Here is a 24849-nt window from a genome sequence, read left to right as displayed (position 1 = left end):
ATCAAATGTTGATATTTTGCTAATAATAAGCGAGTATAATACTGTCTGTTTGTGTATATTTAAATAAATAAATAAAAACTTTAATAATAAAAAAAATAATAAGCGAGTATACTTTCCAGGTAAGCTAGGACAAAACTATAAACACTTTGGTCCCCAGTGACTGGAGTTGTTGTGAATTATTATTGGTTAATAATATGATTAATTAATTAATAATAATAATATGATTAATTAGTTAGTAAAAAAAACAACACACTATGATCTAAAAGTTGCACATGAATTGGAAGTCACAAAACAGCGTAGATAATCAGATTAAGAATAGGGGGTGCAGGTTTTAACAAACATGTGACAGCTCTTTTATGTCTTATGGGAAGACTGGTGTTCCAATTATTTTGGCCAGTGAGTATACACACTTTATTTTCACTCAACTGTTTTGGTGGTCAGTCAAGCAGAGGCCTGCCTGCTGGAAGAAGCGACCTTGTGCCCACCCAGTGCTGAAAAAGAAATTCACATGTACACCTTGTTGGTAGAATTAGCTCATTAGGATCTTCTAAACTCCACTGATTTGGTTTCAATTAGTGAGCTTATTTTCACTTTTTTAACTTCACTTTTCAATTTGCTAATTTTTCCTGCCTTCTGCCTTGTTCAAGTTAACTATTGATGACCATTACAACACTTTCTCACATGAAAAAGTGCCAAAACATACCAACACACATTAGTCTGAAATTACCCTTTTTATTTGAGCAGAACTGTTTCCATCAGAGTTGGTTATGGTAACTTTACAAACAGGAAGTTAAACCCTCGCCCCCCCGCCCCCCGCCCCAGATAGGCTCAGATTATACTCAACCGTAACAGCAATTTCAGGTCACCACGGCCAACTGCTGGCTATGGCTAGGTCCAGAAAAATCAATCCCTTTGAGGAATGAAGCCCAGTATGGGCTTAACAGAACAGCTCCATCTAGTGAAGCAATTCAACACCACACTCAGCAAGCCTGACGCTCCAGCAGATGATCCCAGTGTTTTCTGTCTTTTCTATATAGAAGTAAATGAGACAAAAAGCACATGATATGACACAAAAGGTGTCTGCTGGATTAAATCTGTAACATAACACTGAAAAAAAAAACGGTGTTAGCTTTCCTGGATTGTCTTGTGAAATAATAATTCTCCAAAATGTTCCCATCATTCCATCACTCCGTTCTAAACGGCCATTACTGGAGCTATGAAGAACACACAATTAGGGTCTTTTTACATTTGCTGGCACTGATTTTTTTTTATACAACAGCTTAAAAGAACCATTATTTTCCATAACTCTCTTTCTCAGTGCACTGCACACAATAACAAAAATAGAAATTCTTGAATTTCTCAAACCAAATTACCTTTGAGGCTTCAACACTGATTGACTTCAAGGCTTCAAGCCTTCCCTGTGAACCACACCTGAACCATATTGCACCTATGCTGCCCATCCAATTATCCTTCTATTTGACCTCTCCAGTACAAGGGTAAAGTGCTTCTTATTGGGTGACTCCATCAGCGGTAAACCTGAATGAATCTCCAAAGACATGACTATGTTTTATCTCCTGCCCCGACATGTTCTCGGAAATAGAATTCCTTGTAACCTCCGTGGCACCAAACCAAAAATATCCTTTTGAATATCTATCTCACATTTTGCAGCCTGAACATTAAAATGGCAAAAACATTTCCACAACTTAAAACAACTGCGGGGATCCCGCTACTTGGTATCCTTTCGTCGGACGCTTTCTATACCGGAGACGGGCCGAGGCGGGCGGGGACGTTTCCCCCCCCCGGGCTCAGCTCTTCCAGTCCCACGGGATGCAGAGGTCCCCGTCCTGCATGACCGAGTAGAAGTGGGAGACGCAAATGTGGAGCCCCTGCATGAGGGGCAAGCGCTGCTCCAGAAGCCTTTTGCAGCAGAGGATCATCTGGCTGGGGCTGACGCTGGGCTCCTTCGAAAGGCCCCGGAGGGAAAGACTGTGGAGGCAGGCCTTCACTGCCGCCTCCTCCTCTGCTTGCAGCCTAGAGAATCACAAATAAGTCATTATTCACCAGTATGAGGTGGTGGTCCAATGATTCCTACGGTGGCCCTGAGGGTCAAAACACAATGTCGGTGTGTTTTGTGAAATGTTGTTGTGTTTTGTGAAATGTTGTGTTTTGTGAAATGTTGTTGTGTTTTGTGAAATGTTGTTGTGTTTTGTGAAATGTTGTTGTGTTTTGTGAAATGTTGTGTTTTGTGAAATGTCGTTGTGTTTTGTGAAATGTTGTGTTTTGTGAAATGTCGTTGTGTTTTGTGAAATGTTGTTGTGTTTTGTGAAATGTCGTGTTTTGTGAAATGTCATTGTGTTTTGTGAAATGTCGTTGTGTTTTGTGAAATGTGTTTTGTGAAATGTCGTTTTGTGAAATGTCATTGTGTTTTGTGAAATGTTGTGTTTTGTGAAATGTCGTTGTGTTTTGTGAAATGTTGTTTTGTGAAATGTTGTGTTTTGTGAAATGTCGTTGTGTTTTGTGAAATGTTGTTTTGTGAAATGTCGTTGTGTTTTGTGAAATGTTGTTTTGTGAAATGTCGTTGTGTTTTGTGAAATGTTGTTTTGTGAAATGTTGTTGTGTTTTGTGAAATGTTGTGTTTTGTGAAATGTCGTTGTGTTTTGTGAAATGTGTTTTGTGAAATGTGTTTTGTGAAATGTCGTTTTGTGAAATGTCATTGTGTTTTGTGAAATGTTGTTGTGTTTTGTGAAATGTCGTTGTGTTTTGTGAAATGTGTTTTGTGAAATGTCATTGTGTTTTGTGAAATGTTGTGTTTTGTGAAATGTCGTTGTGTTTTGTGAAATGTTGTTTTGTGAAATGTCGTTGTGTTTTGTGAAATGTTGTTTTGTGAAATGTCGTTGTGTTTTGTGAAATGTTGTTTTGTGAAATGTTGTTGTGTTTTGTGAAATGTTGTGTTTTGTGAAATGTCGTTGTGTTTTGTGAAATGTGTTTTGTGAAATGTGTTTTGTGAAATGTCGTTTTGTGAAATGTCATTGTGTTTTGTGAAATGTTGTTGTGTTTTGTGAAATGTCGTTGTGTTTTGTGAAATGTGTTTTGTGAAATGTCATTGTGTTTTGTGAAATGTTGTTGTGTTTTGTGAAATGTCGTTGTGTTTTGTGAAATGTGTTTTGTGAAATGTATTTTGTGAAATGTCGTTTTGTGAAATGTCGTTGTGTTTTGACCCTCAGGGCCACCGTAGATTCCCAATAGGAAACAGCAACACAAAACACTCAAATGGGACAATGGCACTAAATATATCTGCAACACACACACACACACACACACACACAAAGGGTATCTTCCACTCACTGGTTTCTGCGTTGGACGCGCTGCCTGGCCTCAAGTGCGTGGCTCTGAAGGAAAGCCTGTAGCTTGGGAGGGTCACAGTTGGTAGGGATAATGAAGTGACCCATCTCATGAAGACTGGGGGTGGAGCGGTCGCTGTCATTCACACAACAACAAGTTAACACAACTTCAGTCTCTTACCCACTGAATGAAACCAAAAGCCAGGTAATTACTAACATCAACCCTCAGGAAGTCTAAGCCATTTTTTTTACGTTTTGCTATAGTTTTTATTTTACCTTAAAAAAAAATTTAAAAAATGTTTTAACCCAAGTGCTTGGTGTCATTGTTTTCAGCAAACTCTGCTTTTAGAATATATCATTTGTTTTTCACTTTCAGATACTGTATAGATGCAACAGATCCAATGACACACAGTAAAGATAAACTCGCCTATAGAAAGTCACAAATGTTGTATAATGCAAACAAAGACCAAATGAAATGTTTTCTGCACATAAAAGTGATGTTCAACAATGTATATAGACATATGAATGAAAAATGGTTTTTTTTAACTGAGTTTACTGAAGCGAAAAAACCTTTTCTTACATTTCTCTCTCGCGAATACTGTTTTGGTTTGAATCGAGTCGGCTGAATACAATGCCCAGACATTACAGGCATGCGTGCAGCCTTTGGCTGGCTTAAACCGAGCTCGCTTCTGATTGGTCAGGAGACTTCCTTGAATAAATGCAACGGGAGGCCAGACTCTGCAGATTCAAGAGCTTTTTACCTCCGCCAAGGAGGTTATGTTTTCGGTGCCGTTTGTTTGTTTGTTTGTTAGCAGGATTACGGAAAAACTACTGGCCCGATTTTCATGACACTTTGTGGAAGGGTGTAGCATGGGCCAAGGAAGAACCCATTCAATTTTGGAGCGGATCCGGATCCGACTCACGAACAAGCAATAATAGCTCGCACCTTGTTGAGTGCCCTTCTAGTTTCCGCTTGTTTCTACGTCACAAAGTGGCGAAGATATGCACAAAAATGTAAAGGTTTCCTAAAATAATAGTGTAATAAGAAGAATAATTTTATACCAGTTTCAGGTTGAGCTTTCTCCGCTTCCCCTTGGTCTACAGACGTAAATTTCATTCCGTTTGAAAGTTCCACATTCCGCACTTTCGACACACTTCGTCCGCTTGTCTCTACGCGCTAGGAGCTCCGAGTTATTAATGAGAATATCTATGAGGCAACATAAGCGGCTGCTCGGCGGAAAGACCGTGTACACGTCAGATTCTGTCAGCTTACTTCTCCAGTGTGACGGTCAGGCCCTGCAGGCTCCTGGGGTGCAGGCGGAGGCGTCGGGGCAGCAGCCTCTTGTGGAAGGTGCTGAGGGTGCCGTAGTGCTCGGCGATGGGCCGGACGGGACCCAGCCTCTCCACGTGGGTGACCTGGGCGCCGCCCAGGAGGAGGCTGATCCTCTCCTTCAGCCACTCGGTCTGCTGCTGCAGGCTGCGATAGCCGGGCAGCTGCTCAAACAGCTGGGGACGAGGAGGCAAAGGAAGGTTTATAGAAACACTCGGAAAGACACACGGGCGACATGTGAATTGGAGGATTTCAGCCGCGTTACTTTTGTCCACTGATGATGAACGTCCATCGTTCCCAGCATGACGTGTCCCGAGGCGTTCATCCCGGACTGGTCAGTGAAGACAATGGTGTGTCCTAAATGGCATGTAAAGAGCAGGATTGCCAGAATTAACTGCTATCACCAAGCTGACATCTTTTTCACACCATAACACTTGAACTTTTCTGTTCAGGGTTCCTACGCAGGTCTGGAAAGTCTAGAAAAGTATTAAAAATGAATTTGATCATTTCCAGGTCTTGAATAGTTTGGGAATTTGAAAAAATGTCTGGGAAAAGTATGGAAAATGTTGCGGTTCAGGTCCGATACACACATAATTCTAGCTTTTATGTTGTTGTAGAGCCACTTTGAGTCCACAGTTTTTGTTGATGTGAAGGATAATGTTCAGATAGAGGGACGCTCTTATTACCCAGCCGCTGTCAGCATGCATTATATCAAATACCCACCAAAATCAAATCCAGTCAAGAACATAGGGTCTGGGAAAAATATGGAATTTTAAAATGGAAAGCGTGTAGGAACCCTGCCAATCATCTCACATATTCTGATATTTGTGGCTGTGAAGAACAATCTTCATCTATACAGTGATATGACCTAGTTAGCAGGGGCAAGATGTCTATCTGCGTAAATCATATTGAACACCAGACAAAATCTTCCAAACAAATCAAGGTCTGGAAAAAGTATGGAATTTTTTAATTGAAAATGTGTAGGAACCCTGTCTGTTATAAGCGTATACATGTCTTTGGTCTTTGCCTGTTCTCAAACTTTGTCCCTGCTGACCGCCGTACACTCTCTCCGACTGTGAGCCAATCAAATCAAAAGACACTGGCTCTGTATCAAACAGGCTGCTGATTGGCTCCCTGTTATGCTGTTCCGGAGAAAGTGGTCAAGTCGGAATTTCTGTTTCCCCTGCTGTCTGGATGACTAACTAGCCTAACAATAGTTAAAACTTAACGTTATTCCCCCATGTGGCGAGTCACTTCATGATTAATTACAAACTTGATCCACTGTAAGTGAGTGAGCAAGATTTAAATTCACACAGTATCTAATTCTAAACACAAAATACCACTGAAAACACATAGGGTGACATATTTATATGGAAAATGTGTACTAATTAGTTTGGCTGATAAAAATTCTTCTTGGCAGACCATTTCTTCTTTAGTTTACCAGTCCTTTGCAGGTGAGCAGGTCGAATCACTATTATGATCGCACTTATGCACTGCTGCGCTTCTTTTAAAATGTTGTATTTTACTTGATTTTATGCATTCTATATACTCTATTTTTTAACTTTATTTTTATTATTATTATTCAGTGCGTTTTATCTTCCATCTTATGTTATGCATTCCTCATTTTTATCTTATTTTTACCATTATTCTCAAGTGGGTTTTATTCTCCATCTTATTTTACATAAATTATGGCATTCTATCCCTGTTTTTATGCTCATTCTATGTCTATTTTCATGTGAAGATGCATTCTATGTATTCTATTCTCAGCTTTATCTTATTTTCACTATTATCAAGTTTTATGTGAAGCACTTGGTGCATGTAATTTCTTTGTTGTAAAGCACTTTGTGCTGCATTTCTTGTATGAAAGGTGCTATACAAATAAAGTTTATTATTATTATTATTATTATATTAAGGAGTTAAAAGTGATGCTCTGTGGTGGCTTTACCTTGCAGGTTGATCAAGGCCTCTGGGTTTTGCTGAGACAGTCGGCTGAGACTCTGGAGCTGACAGCACCTATGGGCGACTCCCCAGCTACGCTGCCACCTGCAGGACAGGAGCAGAGTCAGGGTGTTACCTTAATAAAGCAGCACATGCAGTACTGTCCACTGTCACCCGCCCCATCGGGCAGATTGGAGTGATGCCCCAAGTATGTTTGGAGTGTATGCAAGTATGTTTACTCTTTTAAACTGAACAAAAATATAAATGCAACATGTAAAGCTTTGGTCCCATGTTTCATGACTTAAATAAATATCCTGTAATGTTTCAATGAAAAGCTTACTTCCCTCATGTCTTCGTTTACATCCCTGTTAGTGAGAATTTCTCCTTTGCCCAGAATGTCTTTCAATTGAATGATTTTCTTATATGAACCGTAACCAAGTAAAATCTTTAAAATTGCTGCATGTTGCATTTATATTTTTGTTCAGTATAGTTTTTTTTTTGTTTGGACAGGTGAGAACAACATCATTTGCGCACAGGTGGCACCCAGTATACTACACTGAGACACCTGAAAATCCAAAAGAACTGCGGTGCGATTTGTTAGGAGTGAGAATGTTATCTAATGCTGCAACTAACGACTATTTTCATTATCGATTAAGCGATCAATTAGTTATTCAATTAATCATCTAGTCTATAAAACATAAAAAATAATGACAAATGCCCATCACAAGTTACCAGAGCCCATAGTGTAAGTAAAATTGCTTGCTTAGCCCAGTGATTCTTAACCTTTTTCATATCAAGGACCCCTAATTTAGTCCATATTGGGGCCACGGACCCCCATTTGATGACATTTTGTGTCTCAGACCAAAATCTGAAAATTTGTCCAGAATTCCATGACTATCTGTATTGTAGGTAGAGCGATAACAGTGAAACTATGACCAAAACAGTCATTCTTCTACATTCTCTAATTGTTTTAACTTCTTGTCAGTTAAATAATGCTGGAGTTTAACAATTCATCAATTTGCTGGGGACCCCCTGGAACTCCCTCAAGGACCCCTGGTGGTCCCCGGACCCCACATTGAGAACCACTGGCTTAGTCTGACCAGCAGCCAAAAAACCCCCAAAAGTATTCACTTTGTATTGATATGAAACAGAGAAAAGCAAGCAAATCTTAGCATTTATGAGGCTGCAACCAGCAAATATTTGGCATTTTTATTTGATAAATGACAAACTATTAATTCAATTACGTTCACAAAAGGTAAGCGCTAAATCAGCAAATTGCAGGGATAACGTCACAGCAAATAAGTTACAATGACTAAGTTCAGTAAGTTTGATGACTGCTTAACTCTAAATGGTTTCCACTTAATTGGATAAATGAATAACGTTACGTTATCCACATTTTGCACAGCGATTTGTGTAAAATTTGCTGGCTCTCCTTTTTCATTAGGTCGATATCCCAAATGCAGCCAAACGCCAGAGCTCAACCCCATTGAACATCTTTGGGAACATTTGAAAAGGGGAAAAGGCGAAGCATACTGTGACATCACAACTCTAAAATAGTGCTGGAATAAAGTGGATTCTCAAATTGGGAGAGTGCTGTGATTAAGGTGGACATACCAAATAGTGAGAAGTTTAGGCTTCAGTAAATACTAACAAACTTTGACTGGTATTTGTGAAAAGTTATGTAATTTTGAGAAATATCATTTGACTAAAAAATGGTATTAGTCTTTGATAAATGATGAAACAAAAGAGTTCTTGGTAGCGGACTTTTGGACCCCACTGTATATTTCAGTGTTTCCCCCCAAATTATATTCTTGTCAGGGTGGCAAAGCCTCTGAAACAGCATTTAGATCATGGGACACTAGAACTCTTCTTTTAGGTTTAGCAGATCCTTAAGGCAGGGTGACCAACCGCACCTACTCAATGTTAGGGGAAACTCTGCTGGATCATTTTAAAGGAAAACAACTCCATAGCAGCCTTCTCCAAAACAACTGAAGTCAGTGGGGACCAGTTCTTCAGAGTTCCAAAAAGACCTACAGTATATTTACACCATCATTTAGTGCAAATCTTAACTACAGCTGATTGATTTGCAACAAATAATGGTGTATAGGTCTTACTATTCACAGTGTGATTGTTTGGCTGTTTTTGTTTTAGAACTCTAAAGAACAGGTCCCCATTGACTTCAGTTGTTTTGGAGAAGGCTGCTACCAAGTTGTGCTGGCAGCCTCCCTGTGTGTTATATGGACTAACAAATTTCACCTGTGTTTCATTTGGCATGAAGGTGAGTAGATGATGACAGAATTTTCATTTTTGGGTGAACTATTCCTTTAATGGTTAAACAAGGGCACAGCGTCTCGAAGCGGTGTAATGATCACCTGATATCAGCCAGGGCAAACTTCTGGCACAGTTCCGTCTTCAGTCTCGTCAGCTCGTCCCGCCGGGGGAGGCTGACGCTGTGCTTCTTCGTCGCCTCGGGCTCGTTCTTTCTCAGCCACAAGCTGGGGAAGACAGGACACATCTGACACTGGCAACTTGAACGGCGTGTCCATCTGTTCAATAAGCAGACTAAACCTTTAAATGCATGACTAATGCTGAGATGTGTGCGCACGCGATCGCTCGGATGTGAGAAAAAAATCGGCACACGGGGAATGAGGTTAATTCAAATTCTGTTTCCTGTCCTGGACTTCTCGGAACCCATCATCTATCGGTCTGACGACGATTAGACTCTGGGGGCGACGGCCACTATTTCGGGGTTTCCGGTGGAGCCAGCGGACATCCGGGCCAAGACTTCCTCTTCTATGTGCCGGTTTACAGTCCAATTAGCAACTTGAGACGCGAGAATGGAATTGGAGTTGAGAGATTAGCCGAATTGTCGTCTGGACCTAAAACACCTACAAAAAAAGTATCGATGTTTGTGTATTGTGTGGAGAAATGTTCGACTTGTCAACCCTAACCCTAACCCTAACCCTAACCCTAATCATGGTCAGACCGATAGACGATGGGTTCCGAGATTGAGACTTCAATGATATTCGTTCTAATTGTGTATTCCGATGCAGAGTTGAGGTCCAGCGCTATTAACCTGAGTATCGGTTCGACTCTTTTGGCCTGCTGAAGCTCCTGCTCAGGATCTCTGAAGCCGGTGAAGGCGTAGTAGGTCTTGTCCCATTTGATGGGCCTGTAGAAAGGCATCCCGGCCACAGGGGGGGCCTTCGCCGCCTCCGTCCTCGCTTTCAGCCCCTTCATGTGCTCCACGGGCAGGCTGCAGGACTTCAAAATGTTCACTACTGTGCTCAAGACGTCCTTTGTGTGCAGGGTGAAACTCACCGAGCGGAACCCTGCGAAAAACAGGCAGCGGGGGTTACGATTCCTGAAAACAAAAGGCTTATATGGAAGTTGCGGAAGAATGCTTTGTTGTTATGAGCGATATTATAGGAAAATGTACCCGAGGGGAGGAGGTCTTGCTGCATATCACTGCTGTCTTTTGTTTCCCTGACATAAAAGGTGAGCTTTGTCGGTTGGACCGAGCCTACCCCGGGCTTCTGGAGGTTTTCCAAATAGCCATTTAGCCTCTTTAGGGAATTTTCATTCACTTCCTGCAAGACGGAAGATAAAATGTGAAAGTTTAACCAGGACCAGGAGACGGGACCATGTTACCCCCACTCTAGCTTCCCTGCACTGGCTTAACCTGTTCATTTTAGAATCGATTGTAAGATCTTATTGTTATTATGTGTTATGGAGTTATGTTTTCGCCCCATTTTGTCTGTCAGCAGAAAAATGTGTGCATCTTAACTTTTACCGACTTTTGGCTTTGGTCATATTCTTTGTCTGCCTTTTTTTTTTTTTTTTTTATTTCTCTCTCCTGTGCTTCTGCCTTGGTTTTACTTCCTTGTCTCTGTAAAACACTTAAGGAGTTACTTTCAAAAAGCAGAAAGCGGAAGAGAATATCAAATATCAAAATATCAAAAAGCCTTTATTGCATGGCTAATTCATATTGAATGTTTTGTTTCTTTCAAATTCAAAGACATTCATTCAGTATCACTTTGTTTTGGAAAGTGCTATATAAATAAAGATTATTGTTATTATGACTATTATAAATGTAAGCCTCTGTACCTGAAACAGTACACAGTATGGTGAGGCTTGCCTCCACTCTTGTATGTGGAAGAGGAAGAAGCCAGTAGGGCTGGGCGATAATTCAATATTATCATTTAGCGTCTTTCAGTGGAATCATATTGTGATGATATGATGATATTTTAATATCGTGACACGCATTTCTGCTGTCTGAATTGATGATGACAAGCAAATTTTACTTCAAAACGCTCATAAAATAAGGTATGGTAGAAAAATTATTTGAATATTTCTGTTTTGTTTGACATCACACCTAACATTACCATTCGGTTCAATGAGATGAACATTAATTTGATTATTTAACGTGATTTTGCATACTTGAACCATATCGTGATATATACTGATATCAAGAAAAATCCTTATGATTATCGTGATATTGATTTCAACCATATCGCCCAGCCCTAGCCAGTGCCTTTGATCTCTTTTTCCACGTTTTAGATATCCACCGTATTTACATTGCTGCTTATACACATTTTAGCACAAACACAGAACATACCAGACTTGTTTGCTTTGATTGATGAATTGCTAAACGATTTAGGATGCTCTCTTCACAATAATGGCTCAATATATGACAAACGTACCCGTTCCCTGGGAAACTGGCCAAAGAAGTCCGGATGGACCGCAAAGTAAAATGGTCGGAGTGCATTGATAGCGTCTGCCCCGGACAGAGCTCTCTGCTGGACGAAATGTGTGGCGACATGTTTGCTCTCCACTCTGAAAGTAAATTCAAAGAGAGAGAGAGAAAGAGCTAGACTTAGAAGGCATCAACAATTTATACAGCCAAGCACTCTGGTGGCTCTATGTGGCCTTCTTAGCCCCAATATGTTTCAGTGTCTCTTGTATGGGGGAGTATGGGGGAGTAGGGATGCAACGGTATGAGATTTTGATGTTGCAATGTACAATTAGTCTCTTTACAACACTAAGGACAGGTTCCCTTTACAAAAACATGTTCCCTTTACAATTCACAATAGCTGCATTTTGAAACAGAAATAATAACACAGTATCTGACTTTTAAGAACAAAAGATAATGGATTGGACCTAACGTAATAGTCTTTAGTCTATAATTTCAAAAATCCAAAAGTTTAAAAAGCCAGTTAGTATTAAGGACAAACTGTTATTAGTATGTGATAAACATCAAGTTAACATAAGAATAAGAGATAAAAATCATTATGTACTACCAAAAATAAAAACTGAAATGGGAAGACTGACTTTTATTTTCACTTTTTTTTATTTTAACTGTTAAATTATGGAATTCATTACAATAACTCAATCAAGAACAGTACGGCAGTTTGACTGTTGCAAGATTTCAAGATTCAAATGTAGTTATCATCACACTATTGTATTGCACTGTCAGTAGGTTTGTAGAGTATTGGCATTATATGTGAACACATGTAGATGAATATGTGTATATATGTAGGTCCATACAGGATATGTGCCAATGTATGTAGGTTATATGTGTGTATGTATGCATGTAAGTATATGATATGTGTGTGTCAACAATTATGTGTTGTATTATTATGAATTATTGTATGCTTAAATGCTTTTAATGTGGACTCTTGGAGGATTAGCCAATGGGCTAAAAGAGATCCAAATCAAATTTAATCAATACAGATGGGAATAAGGAAACAAGAAGTAAATGATTGCACCAAACGACTAAGACAAACAATGATTTGAAGACACCTTAACGGGATTAAACACTGGAATACTTTAACTTTGTTAGGACAGAATTTTAGGCTCACCAGCCTAAATATTAACAGCCTGTTAATATTGCCTGGCTTATTTGCATACGACACACACCTCATAGGACATGAGTTCAGACCATGAAGATGACTTTTATGAATTGCTAGGTGCCACTGGAAAATCTGGCCTACAAGTTATCCACCAAGCAGCATTATATTTCAATAATATCTCGGCACGGAAATGGGCTAGGGCCTTCTGTGAGAAGGGAAGCCAGCGATGGACACACCTCAGAACACACACAATGCTGTCTGTAAACATCCTAAGCTACAGTATTACCTCATGGTGCAGCGCAGGAGGGAGGTCACAGACATGGCTGATGCTGCTGGTCAACACATCAGTATCAAATCATGGCATCTGCAGCCGGTGCATCAGCTGTCCTGTCCTGAGGAGGAGATACAGGTTTTTACCATGCCAAGGTGGAGGTCAACTTTCAGCTCTATTTGTCCCAATCACAGCAAGTACTAAAAACATTACACAGAAGCATAAGCATACACTACACTACAATAACAAACAGTCCAGTACAAATGATCATCACCACCACCAGAATGTGAGATCAGTGTGTTGCATCGTGATGTATTTTGGTCTTTCACGTTTTAAACACTGCTAAACGTGCCTCCAAAGCTGAACAGCCAAGGATTATGTAGCTAACTTAATGTGCTTAGCAATACCAGTAACAGAGGAACAAACAAAGCTGCTATATAGGTCAAGTTCAGCGTTAGCTGTTTTGTTGCTGTCTGTTCAGCTGACTATATGTTCAGCTGACCATCAACACACAAGTAACAGTAGATGAGGGCAATAACAAGCACAGGTACTTGTGTAAGTAACTTAACTATTACACAACTATACGTTAACATTCAAGTGCATAACTCCTGACGTAACAACATAATACACTGTGACTGGCCATTAGCTAACGTTAATGTTAGCTAACGTTACTCAACTCCAGCTCAACACCAGCAAAACATGACCCTGGTTAGCTAGCATAACACGTTAGCGGGACGTGAGTTAAACATTCTAGCTACTAGTCTACGTACAGACAGTTAAAAAAAAGAAGTTACAAGTATAGGTAGACCCTTAATTGGCCATTATCGACAAACGGCAAGCTATTTAACATTACCTTTCCCACATTGTAAGGGGACATAGGACCGCTATCTTTGCTAACCTTACAGTGATTATGCAGTCCAGCATTGCATTCATACAGCGCAACTAGTGTCAAGCTAGCCAGAATAAAACACTGCACTTCCTGTCATAACCTTCAAAATAAAAAACACGCGTACGTGAAAAACGATATGTAGCCGTCCTGTAATAAATTACTGACTCGCTCAGTGATTAAATATTGTTAATTAATAGATAAATGGCGCAATTAATGGAGTGATTCATTAAATAGCCGTTTAAACGATACAATTAATAAAATTGGTCATCAATTAATAATTCAATTTCATAACTATATATCACTGACTTTAGAAAACCACTTGTTAAACAATGTTTAAAGGGCATTAAAATTATACTTTTTGCTATTCCATTTACTAATGTGTTTCCATCTCAAGATTCATTTGTCTTCTGCAACATTTATACTCTTAAACTGGATCACCTTTCACCTAGTGCCACTTCAAACCTCATGAAGGACCTTGAGGCAATTTCCTTGTTAAACTGTTCCTGCTTTTTGTAGGCTGCATTGAGTTTCATCCTACCTTTTCTTTTAACAATGTATTGATTTTATTTATATTTATAATCTGGAATTTTGTGTGTCAGTCTATTTAGTTTTATATTGGTTGTCTCTCTCTTGTAAAAGAGGTTCTTAATCTAAAAAAATAAGAGAAAAAAAAATAAGAGAAAAAAAAAAAAGCTTCACTCACAATGCTCCATCTCCTACCCTATTAGATATGAGCTTCACTCGTCATTTTTAAATACACAGATGAAGAGACAGGAGTGGAACAATGTAGCAAAAATATCCTATCCTTAGATGTGATCTTTTCCATGCAATTCTAAAAGGCCAAGAGCAGTTAAAACTATTACTATGATTCTTTTAATTAGAACCCCCCCCCCCCCACAAACTTTACAAACTAAAGCAAAGCCAAATTACTCATCTCTTCAGCTGTCTGACCATTCACTGTGAATGGCTCTCCACAGTTGGCCAGTTGATGCAATGCTTAATGGAGAGCTAAGTGTGGGCAGACATTAGCAAATGGCAGTACAGATCCAGACAAAGACTGTGAGACTTCATCAGCTGTCACACAAATTTTCAGTTTATTATACCCATATTCAAATTATGAGAACTATCGTGTCAGTTCATTTGTATGAGTTATATACAAGAATATGACACTTTCTGCTTGTTCACTTGTGCCCCGCTCAGTCACCCGTGGAAGGTCCTGTCACAGAGATCTACCAGTGACAAACAACCATCAGGACATCACAGAATCAGAATATAAAGAATAGAACTTGTGACTGTACAATAATGAAGATTTTACAGAGTCACTGACAAAAAAACAAAAACATCACAGGTAATTGTACCAGAAGGACTATCCAACTCTTTGACAAAAGAAGAGATGCACAATTTGTAATGTGGCATGAGACACAGCAGTCAGTAGAGAGGATTTCCCTATATTGGGGAACCTGGTGGTTATACAACACAAGAAAATTCAATCTTTAGAGAAATTGTGTTTGCGCATACATATGTGTAACTGTGCTTCTATGAGCCTCCGCTGACCCTGGGCCAGCCTCTCCTCCATGTGGCCCTCTTGGCCTGGTGTAGGATGTAGTCGAGCAGGCAAACTTACCTCCACCCTGTCACTGTAGCAAGCCTCCTAGCCAACAACACTGCAAATGCGTGTCAAGTCATTTTTGGTGAGATTCAAGATGGATATTGATGTAACCTGCACCCAGAGACTGTCTTCCATTTGTTTTGGTCTTGTGATCACACTCGGAGTATGTGGCAAGGCATCTGTTGTTTTATACTGGACTCTATCTATAGTATGATGCTTTTGTACTTTGCTTGATGGATGTATTATTTGGTTTTACAAATTATAGGAAAGAATTAGAAAATGTTTTTTTTCTGTGTAATCTCATCATATTGGTGGCCAAGTTTTATATCCATAAATGTAAGGTGTTAAAGACTAAACCCTTTTTTGTACCTTTAAAAAGGAAGCAGAGTCCTACATTAGAACATTATCTACCTCATGCAATAGAAAAGCTGTGAAAACCTTAAATTTGTGCTCCAAATTTAACATCTTAATATAATTTTTACTGCACCATTTTAATTTTGTATTTGTTTGTGTCAAGCTTTGTTTGTAACCCCTGACGTTGTATATTTGTATGTCTGTTATTCTTTGTTACTGTTCTGTTACTCCATTTATGCTTTTGGATAATTTGGTATATCTGATGCTGAAAAAAATATGACTTCCGGTCAGAACTTCCAAAATAAGATCTTTATTGGTCAACCTAAAAAAAAAACCCCAAAAAACTAATTGTAAATGCGCCACTGTTTCACTATCTCCACAGAAAATGCATCGGCAAAACATCAAGCCTAAGTCTAAGTGCAGCTGTTATGATAGCATTAAAGAGTAAACCCCAAACCCAAATCTGTGGTGAAGCCTGACACCTAATGGTGAAAAGTAGGGTACTGAACTGGCCTTCTCCTATTGGCTGGTCTTTGTGCCAGGTGATGTCACCACCTGTTCTACTCTATAGAGGGTGACATCACAGGGCACAGAGACCAGCCAATAGCAGATGACAGATTTAGGTGGGGTTTAGTTACTCTTTAAAGAATTTCTTTAGGCTATACAGAGGCAGAATAGGTTTGGTGACAGGTTTTGGTGCAGTGCAAGACAGCTGCATGCAGTGCAATGGTTCACTTGTTCACTCATTCTTCCCTATGCAGTGTATGTCAGATAGTGAACTATATGGGCAACGACCGAACACAGTTTTGGACACTGCATTAAACATCATTGCTTAAAAAAACATGTGGCGGATATTTGTGTGACGCACTCACAAAAACAAACCAGGCCTTCATGACAGTGGGTTGAAATGTATTCAGGTAGTATCGATTTTAGGATGTTTTGAATTTCGAAGTTTGGTTCATCAGAAGTGTCTATTAACTCTTTATTACAGCTTAATTTATCCGTATCTCATATATTGCAATATAATTTGGGGAGCTACTTATCCCACCCACCTTCACAAGCTTTATATTTTGCAAAAAAAGTTTTGCAGAATTGCTACATTTAGAAGTAGGGCTGACTACTCAGCCCCTCTTCAATCAGCTCAAGATCCTATCAGTTTTTAACATAAATAAATACCAAATTTGTGTTTTTATTTTCAAATCAACATAAACATTATACCAAATAATAATGAGAATTACAATCAAATAATAACCATTCTTATAATGGGCATTGACAGCTGTACACTACTGACCACCAGATTTCTCACAAGAAATAAAGAAACACTGACTTATTCATCACTGACTTAAACATCACTGACTTATTCCCTAGCCCCCTGCGTCCCTGCGTCCTCATATGCGGACATTACATTTTGGGTTTGCTGCACCATAATACTTCATTCTGCTTAACTTAGACCTGTTGTCCTCATTCGTAGACACTTTTTGTGCCATCTAGTGGTAGCAAAAGCACAATACACTAATCAGTGTAAAAACAAGATGGCCACCATCTCAACCAAGTCATTCTACAGCCGATTCCGAGACAAAATTGGACAAGGTACAAAACTCATCAAATTTTATGGTTGAAACTTGTTTATTTATGCTTAATAACGTTTGTAGTTTGATATGGCATACAAATTTGACAAATTTTAGCAATAGTAACAAGCTACGACACTACTAATCAGGAAGTACTTGTATGAGGATATTGGGACTTTATTATCGTTCATGCAAAGTGAAGGTGTAAAAGTAAGGAAACATAGCTTGAGAAGATTTGGGAAGAAACCAACAGTTTTCAAGAGTATAAATAGTTCTTGCATATAGTACAAATTAGTCTACATTGATTTTTATTTTTTTTATTCTTATGTGATACATTTCCAGGGCATATTTCTCTGTCAAGAGCAGAAAGATTGCTGAATTCAATAGTAGGAGACAACTCTGAGGTGGAAGATTTGTCTGATGGTGATGCTGATGATCCTGGTGTGGAACAACTAAGTGATGAAGATTATATTCCACCTGATTCACCAGAATCTGATCAACAGCGCAGTGATGATAGTGACAGTGAGCCACAACTCCGTCCACATGCATCTAAACATGTGCAGAGATCCGGAGGACGTGTGCGTAAACGTCAGCGTGATAAAAGTGTTGACAATGATGGCGAGCCAGAAGCTAGTGGACATGGTGAACGTGATGACAGTCACTGTGTGAGATCCAGAGGACCTGTGTGTAAACGTCAGCGTGGTAAAAGTGTTGACATTGATGATGAGCCAGGACCTGACACTGATGATGAGCCAGGACCTAGCAATGATGGACGTGGAGAGCGCTGGAAGTCTGGTGTATTTACTCCAGACTTAGTTCAGTTTGAGGCTGAAGATGAAAGGCTTCATGAGTGAGAAGATTGGCAGCCACTGGACTATGTGGAGCAGTACATCGACACAGATTTGATGAAACTCATTGCTGACTGCACAAATGCTATGTCACTAGCTAACAGTGGTAGCTCTCTCAACACATCAGTTGATGAGATTTATCATTTTTTTGGGGCATCAATTTTGATGTCTTGCGTGCCTTACCCACAGATGAGGATGTTCTGGTCCAATGCCTTACGAATGCCTGCCATTAGCGACCAAATCAGGCGTGACAGATTTTTCAAACTGAGGAAACATCTAAAAGTAGTCATTGATAATGACATTTCAGAAGACAGAGGAAAACTGACAGATTCTGGAAGACGAGGCCTTTTATGGATCGCATTCTCAAAGGCTGCTTGCTTCAGGCTCGACCGGAATGTGTCAATTGATGAGCAGATGATCCCATTTACAGGAGCCTGTCCATTTCGACAGTATGTGCCACTAAAGCCCAATCCAGTTGGCATGAAGAACTTTGTGCTGGCTTCAGCGGATGGCATTGTGCTGGACTTTGAGGTGTATCAAGGTGCACAGGTTCAGGAAGCGGAGGGACTGGGTTTGGGAGCCTTGGTCATCGAACGTCTGGCTAAAACTCTGAATCCTGGTACAAAAGTATACTGTGATCGGTTCTTCACAACCATGAAAGCTGTGGATCAAATGCTGGAGAAGCAGGTGTACCTGACTGGTACAGTAATGAAGAACTGGGTCACCAAAGCACTGCAGAAGCTACCAAGTGACCAAACCATGAAACAGCAAGGAAGAGGTGCCTCAGCATCAGTTACCAGGGGAGATGGGAAGGTATGTGTAGTGAAGTGGTATGACAACAAACCAGTTTTGATGCTTTCCGTTGTTCATGCTGAACAGCCAGAAGACACCTGCCAGCGATGGTCCAAGAAAGACAAACAATATGTGACTGTCACATGACCAAGTATTGTGCGCGAGTACAACTCCAAGATGGGTGGGGTTGACTTGGTGGAGAGGATGATGAGTTACTACCGAATGAGCGTCCGAACCAAGAAGTGGACAATTCGGATGCTGATGCACTTCACTGATCTCGCTTTAGCCAACAGCTGGCTATCGTATCGCCAAGACAACACTGAACGCGGTACACCAAGAAAGGGTGTAATGCAGTTCCTTGAGTTTCGCATGACAGTGGCTCAGGCATACTTGACCAAATGTGACACTGATGTCGAACATGTCCAGGAAGAGAATGCACACCTTTCGCAACAAGGCAAAAAACATCAGGTCACTCCAATACCCCATGTCTCAGTCCGCACAACTTCTGCTGCACATCTTCCAGAGATGGTCAACCTGAAAAACCTGATGCGTTGCAGAGAAAAAGGCTGCTCTGGGAAATCTTGTGTGCGGTGTGTGACATGTAATGTGTTCCTGTGCTTGCAAACTGAACGCAACTGTTATGCAGCATTTCACACAGGCAAATAGGTGTGACAGATTGTTCCTACAGACAAAAATGACATTCCTAGTTTGGAGTATGGAGCAAGGAAAATTCATAGAGTTACAAAACGAACAAATCACAAGGCTTTTAGATATGTTGCATTGTTTGCAATTTTGTTTTTGCACAGCCATGTTCAGGCATTGAAATGAACAGTTTTGAACAGTTTAATACTTGAACAGTGACAAAGAACAACAGTGACAATGAACAGTTTTATACTTTGTTAAGACTTTGACATGTAATGCTTGCAAACTGAACGCAACTGTTTTGCATTGTTTGCAATTTTGTTTTTGCACAGCCATGCTCAGGCATTGAAATAAACAGTTTTATACTTTGTTACACAATGGTGACTATATTGTGTTATACAGTAAAATAAACCCATTGTCCCCATATGAGGAAATCATTTTTTTTAGAAACTACTTCCTGTTCAAAGACAATGCTTAGTTTTTATACTTATCAGGTCCTACTAATCCCAAATAGCTAGGAGAAATTAAAAATGCATACCAAACAAAAGCTCGGGTCTCAGGAGGCTAGGGGAGTGTGACTCCCACAGCTTAATGTCTACAGTGCAAATAACAGTCTTAAGTCGCCATCTAGTGGCCAAAAAATGTAACTTCTGTAAGGTCTCCTGCACGTGGATTAATTGGTAAAATAGCGTCAATATTAATTAACTTGCACCACCTGATAAAACGGGTCGAATGTAGACATGGAATATAACTAAAATATGACCTAACTTTACACAATACAACATGCAGGTACTTAGCAAGACATGTAAAGGCACTAACATGAACATGATACCTGCAGAGCTATCCAACATTACATTACATTACAGAGGTTTAAACTATACAGTGGCGATTTTCAGCAAATTAACACAGCAAGAACAAATGGAAATAGTTATGATGCAGAACTTACGTTTTGTCATTTACACACAAGTCCCAACAATACGATGACTGGAAACTACCGACTTTGGTCAGGCTAAAATCAGACTACGGCGCTCTCCAGCTCCTAATGAGAACCTCCACTCGACTCGCACACTACACAAAGTGACCGAAGGTATTCCTCTTGTTTCTGGAAACATTGGAACAAATGTCTGTATGTGTTTTAATCACTTGTGGACTTGTGAACTGCCGTGATCTCTGTGCTGTCTTGTCCTCGTATTTTACTTTTTATATTTTTATACTTCTCTTTCCTTGCTGATATGGACCTATGTGTCTGAAATAAAGTTGAATTGAATGGATGAAGTTTAATAATTCATCCATTTGCTGGGGACCCCCTGGAAGTAGTATATTAAAGTATAGTATATTAAATTGTGTGCTGCTACTTTTAATTGTGGTTGATGGATGAAAATAAATTGTTTTATTGTAAAACACATGTCTCTGTCTCAATTCTGCAGAATTAACCTGTATGTGGAAACCCTATTTTGTTGGTTACAAGTTCAACCAGCTAGTTCTTTGGGTGAAGTCCCAAGGTGGCGTAGTCTATCTGGTCTATAGCTAAGGTTTAGTTCAGCCGGTCACACCTTAAAGCAATATTCCACTTAGTTTTAACATGGGGGTTATTCAGCTCTTGACCGCCATGAAAACCAGAATATAAACTAATCACCAAGATCAGATGCAGCTGGACGAGTTTGTAGCTTTTGGATTTTTACTTCCCACATTTGAATGAGGCCACGAAAATAGCCTGAAAACCAACATTGAACACGTTGGTGAACAGATTCAACAACAGATCCCAGTACTGTGATTTTTCAGTTAACTGTGGGTCCAACGTTTTAGAACATAATTTCGCCAAATTGATAGAGGACATCGAGGAGGGATACCATTTGGGAGACCGGATCTACTTTTATTTTTAAATACTAATTTTAGTGTAAACCAAGAATAGAAATGCAAAATGACGACCGACCAATTACTGCTTTTATTGTCTTAAAAGCGGGATCTGTTGAATCTACGGAAGCGTAATGCGTTCACTTGAGAAAAAAAACATTGCCCTGTTTTTCTGAATTAACAAGGTAATTATCTCAGAATTCTGAGAAGTTTTCATGGAGGAAAAATATTTTTTGCTCTTTTTAGTTTGATCCAGTTTTATTTTGGTTTTTACAAATAAAACTGGGTTAAACTAAACAGGCGGGACATGTTTGCTTCCATGAAATCGAGCTCTCAAGTAGGAATGAGAGCTTCTCTTGGGATTTTGAGATATCTCATTAATTCAGAAAAACAGAGCAGAATTTTTTTTTTCCCATGAAAACTTTTCTCAGAATTCTGAGATAATAATTTTTCTCAAGTGAATGCATTACGCTTCTGTATGAATCTGTTCACAAACTTGTTAAATGTTAAAAGTTTTCAGGCTATGTTCGTGGCTCATTCAAACTAAAAAAAAAATCACATCGGGAAAAATAATTTGAGACTTCATTACTAATCGTAGGGTGTTCTGGTAAATTCTGCATGTATATAATCCTCCAAACAGCTTGAATTTTAACAAACCGGCCGTTTATGCGCTGGGGAAGTGGTGTTACTTCACACACAAAATAGTGAGTTACCTTTGATATGTTCCAAAAGTCCACAGACAACAGGAATCGTGGTAATGTCAGTCTCCTAATCACGGCAAGCGTCCATTAAACAAAAAAGAATGCGCTAACTGGGTCCTATGTTCCCAAGGTCCTATGTTCCCAGGGTCCTATGTTCCCAAAGTCCTAAGTTCCCAAGGTCCTATGTTCCCAGGGTCCTATGTTCTCAAGGTCCTATGTTCCCCAGTTCAATATTCTGTTAACACACATTAACCCTCCTATTGTGTTCGGGTCAAATTTGACCAGTTTCAAGTTAAATATTCCATAAATATTATCCAGTTTTTTTTATTGGAACAAGGCTTCAAAACAGCTATATAAACACAACAAAACCAATGGTTATCATTTTATTTGATTTTGAAGGTCTCTAACCCTAACCCTAAAAAGCCCTTCTGTTCTTTGAAACAGTTGTGGTCAGGGCTCTGGGTAAATATCTACAAGTAACCAACCTAACCCTAACCCTAACCGTAGAACTGGGGAACATAGGACCCTGGGAACATAGGAATGACTCTGTAATGACAATGCTGAATGATAGAGGCCAGCATTGGACCATAAATTACACATAAAACCTTTAAAAATGTTGGGACATAACTAGGATGCAAGGATGCAGTCTCACTTTTTGGTCAAAATTAAATGTAATATTCATGTAATGTAAACTAGTACGCAACCTCCGGGTTCTTTTGGACTGCTAACTTGAAACTAGTGTAAATCTACTCTGGAGCAAAATGACTAACAAATGGTGTGTTTAGGGGTGCAAAGAGGTATATGAGAGGATATTGTTTGGGTGTTGTTGCCAACACGTGTCTTCATATGGATTACAGGAACAGTGCCTTTGGACTGGTTGACTGGGGTAGTGCTCCCCATCTTTAAGAAGCAAATAGTAAACATGTTGTCCCCCACCAGTGATGTAGTTCCACCCTTGGGTCAGTCAGTGATTGCTGAGTGTACTTGAAATATGAGTGAAACTATATAAGCATTTTGGTATGGGACAATGAAAGGACAGATTGACCATATATTTCTGTTGCCTACTCTCCTCAGAATTAGGCTTACAATTTATATCTTGAAATGTAGTAACTGTAATTATCCTGTTTTTACTCAATACAGTACAAAATATAACTACAATACGCAATAAATACAATCCGTACATTACACAATGTACACTACAATACAATTTATAATACAATATACAATATAACATACAACACCAGGAGCGTGAGTGTTATGAATAATATAAATGCCAAATGATAAGTGATATATGGTATTGCACAGTAGGTAAGTGGTAATATGATATAAGTAGTCAACACTGAGGCACAGTGGTAGTGCAGTGATGATGCAATAACAGTACAACAGTCCAACAACTGTACAATAACTACTATATATACTGTACTGTATAATAACTAACTAATAGTGTCTTGTGGTTAGAGGTTTGCCCAAAAATTCTCCATTGACTCTCACTTCAACACATCAACCCAGTCTGATGTCTCCAAGTGTGTAGCGTGTGTAGACTATTATGTTACCTATGATAACTTGAGAACTGTATTGCTTTACCACTGAGTCCCCATTCATTGTCCCCCACATTGTATGATAACTTTAACTGTATGACCTGCTTTACCACTGAGTCCCCACTCATTGTCAATGCCGCCCCCTAGTGGCACAAAGTCAACGTTACGGTGTGACTAACTAACTAACAAACGAACAGACGGACGGAGACCGATCCATACTGCCCCCTTTGGCGGGGGGGCAAAAAATGGGACCGGAGGGTGTGTTACAACTATCAAGAGATCTCACTGCTCAGTTTTCCTAGGAAAGCCACTGCCAAAAGTGCTGAAAAGGAGACTCAAGCCAGTGGTTGAGCCTCAGAATCAGGACCAATGCAGATTTCATCCTGGTTGCAGAACAGTGGACCAGCTTTTTACCCTCTCACAAATAATTTAGGGCAGTGTTTCTCAACGTGGGGTCCGGGGACCACCAGAGGTCCTTGAGGGGGTTCCCCAGCAAACTGATGAATTGTTAAACTTCAGCATTATTTCCTTTACAAGAAGTTAACACAATTAGAGAATGTAGAAGAATGACTGTTTTGATCATAGTTTCACTGTTATCTCTCTACCTACAATACAGATAGTCATGGAATTCATATCTAACAATAAAAATATTCTCAGATTTGGGTTCAAGAGACAAAATCTCATCAAATGGGGGTCTGTGGCCCTAATGTGGACTAAATTAGGGGTCCTTGACATGAAAAAGGTTGCGAATCACTGATTTAGGGGTCATGGAAGATGGCTCATGTGTTTTGTGGATATGGAAAAGGCCTATGAACGTATCCTGTGGGACGTCCTGTGAGAGGATGGGGTACAATCCATTCAATCCATGTACACTCAAAGTTGAGCTGTGTTTGTATTGTGGATATGAAGTCAAGCTTTTTTCAAGGTGGGTGTCAAACTCTGAGAAAACCTTGTCCCCTCTCCTGTTCAAGGACAGGATGTCAAGGTGTGTAGGCCTACAGTTTATTGATATTAGGGTGGCATCTTTGCTGTTTGTAGATCAGCTTCTAAATGCATCGAAACTCTTATTTATCAAAATCGCCATGACAAGGAGAAGACACTTTGCTGTCGTGATGCTGGCCGGTGGCTTTTTTTAATTTATAAAACCACAATGTGAACGCACTATAACCGTCGGTGTTGTTCAGACATTTTTCTTTACCATGGGATGTGAATGCAGCATCAGAACGGTTCTTCAACATGTAGACACCGAAGTGCATTGTGGGAAGGTCTGTAAAGCCACGTGGGTAGCTGCAGCGCGTGCGTCCATAATACTTACATGCTTG

The 24849-nt window shown here is 39.7% G+C and overlaps 1 protein-coding gene across 2 annotated transcripts; it reads right to left on the bottom strand.

Annotated features, from left to right (window-relative positions):
• Positions 1-829: 829 nt before the first annotated feature.
• tcaim (T cell activation inhibitor, mitochondrial) lies at positions 830-13665 on the bottom strand. 2 transcript variants are annotated; one of them, XM_071519091.1, is made up of 11 exons: positions 13586-13665; positions 12748-12853; positions 11313-11445; positions 10049-10199; positions 9686-9941; positions 8982-9104; positions 6617-6714; positions 4937-5028; positions 4615-4847; positions 3346-3477; positions 830-2031 (listed from the first exon to the last, which is right to left on the bottom strand). In XM_071519091.1, the coding sequence occupies exons 2-11, from the start codon at positions 12780-12782 to the stop codon at positions 1806-1808; spliced, it is 1479 nt and encodes a 492-aa protein (XP_071375192.1). In that variant the 5' UTR covers positions 12783-12853; positions 13586-13665; the 3' UTR covers positions 830-1805. The 2 variants fall into 2 exon arrangements, with proteins under 2 accessions (XP_071375192.1, XP_071375200.1); XM_071519099.1 differs by having other exon boundaries at positions 13636-13663.
• Positions 13666-24849: the final 11184 nt, after the last annotated feature.

This window comes from Centroberyx affinis, unplaced genomic scaffold, assembly GCF_046629955.1.
Source record: "Centroberyx affinis isolate AG114_WGS23_722 - 3 ecotype Tasmania unplaced genomic scaffold, CSIRO-AGI_Caff_v1 ptg000053l_1, whole genome shotgun sequence".
Lineage (NCBI taxonomy): Eukaryota > Metazoa > Chordata > Actinopteri > Beryciformes > Berycidae > Centroberyx > Centroberyx affinis.
This window is presented reverse-complemented; position numbering and strand designations above follow the sequence as displayed.

Excerpts from the sequence above, each read along its gene's own strand:
- tcaim (XM_071519091.1), bottom strand. The coding sequence starts at position 12,782 with ATGTCTGTGACCTCCCTCCTGCGCTGCACCATGAG. Across the intron at positions 11,446-12,747 it reads CTCCTGCGCTGCACCATGAG|AGTGGAGAGCAAACATGTCG; the intron begins GTAATACTGTAG and ends ATTTACTTTCAG. Across the intron at positions 3,478-4,614 it reads CTGACCGTCACACTGGAGAA|CGACCGCTCCACCCCCAGTC; the intron begins GTAAGCTGACAG and ends TGTGAATGACAG.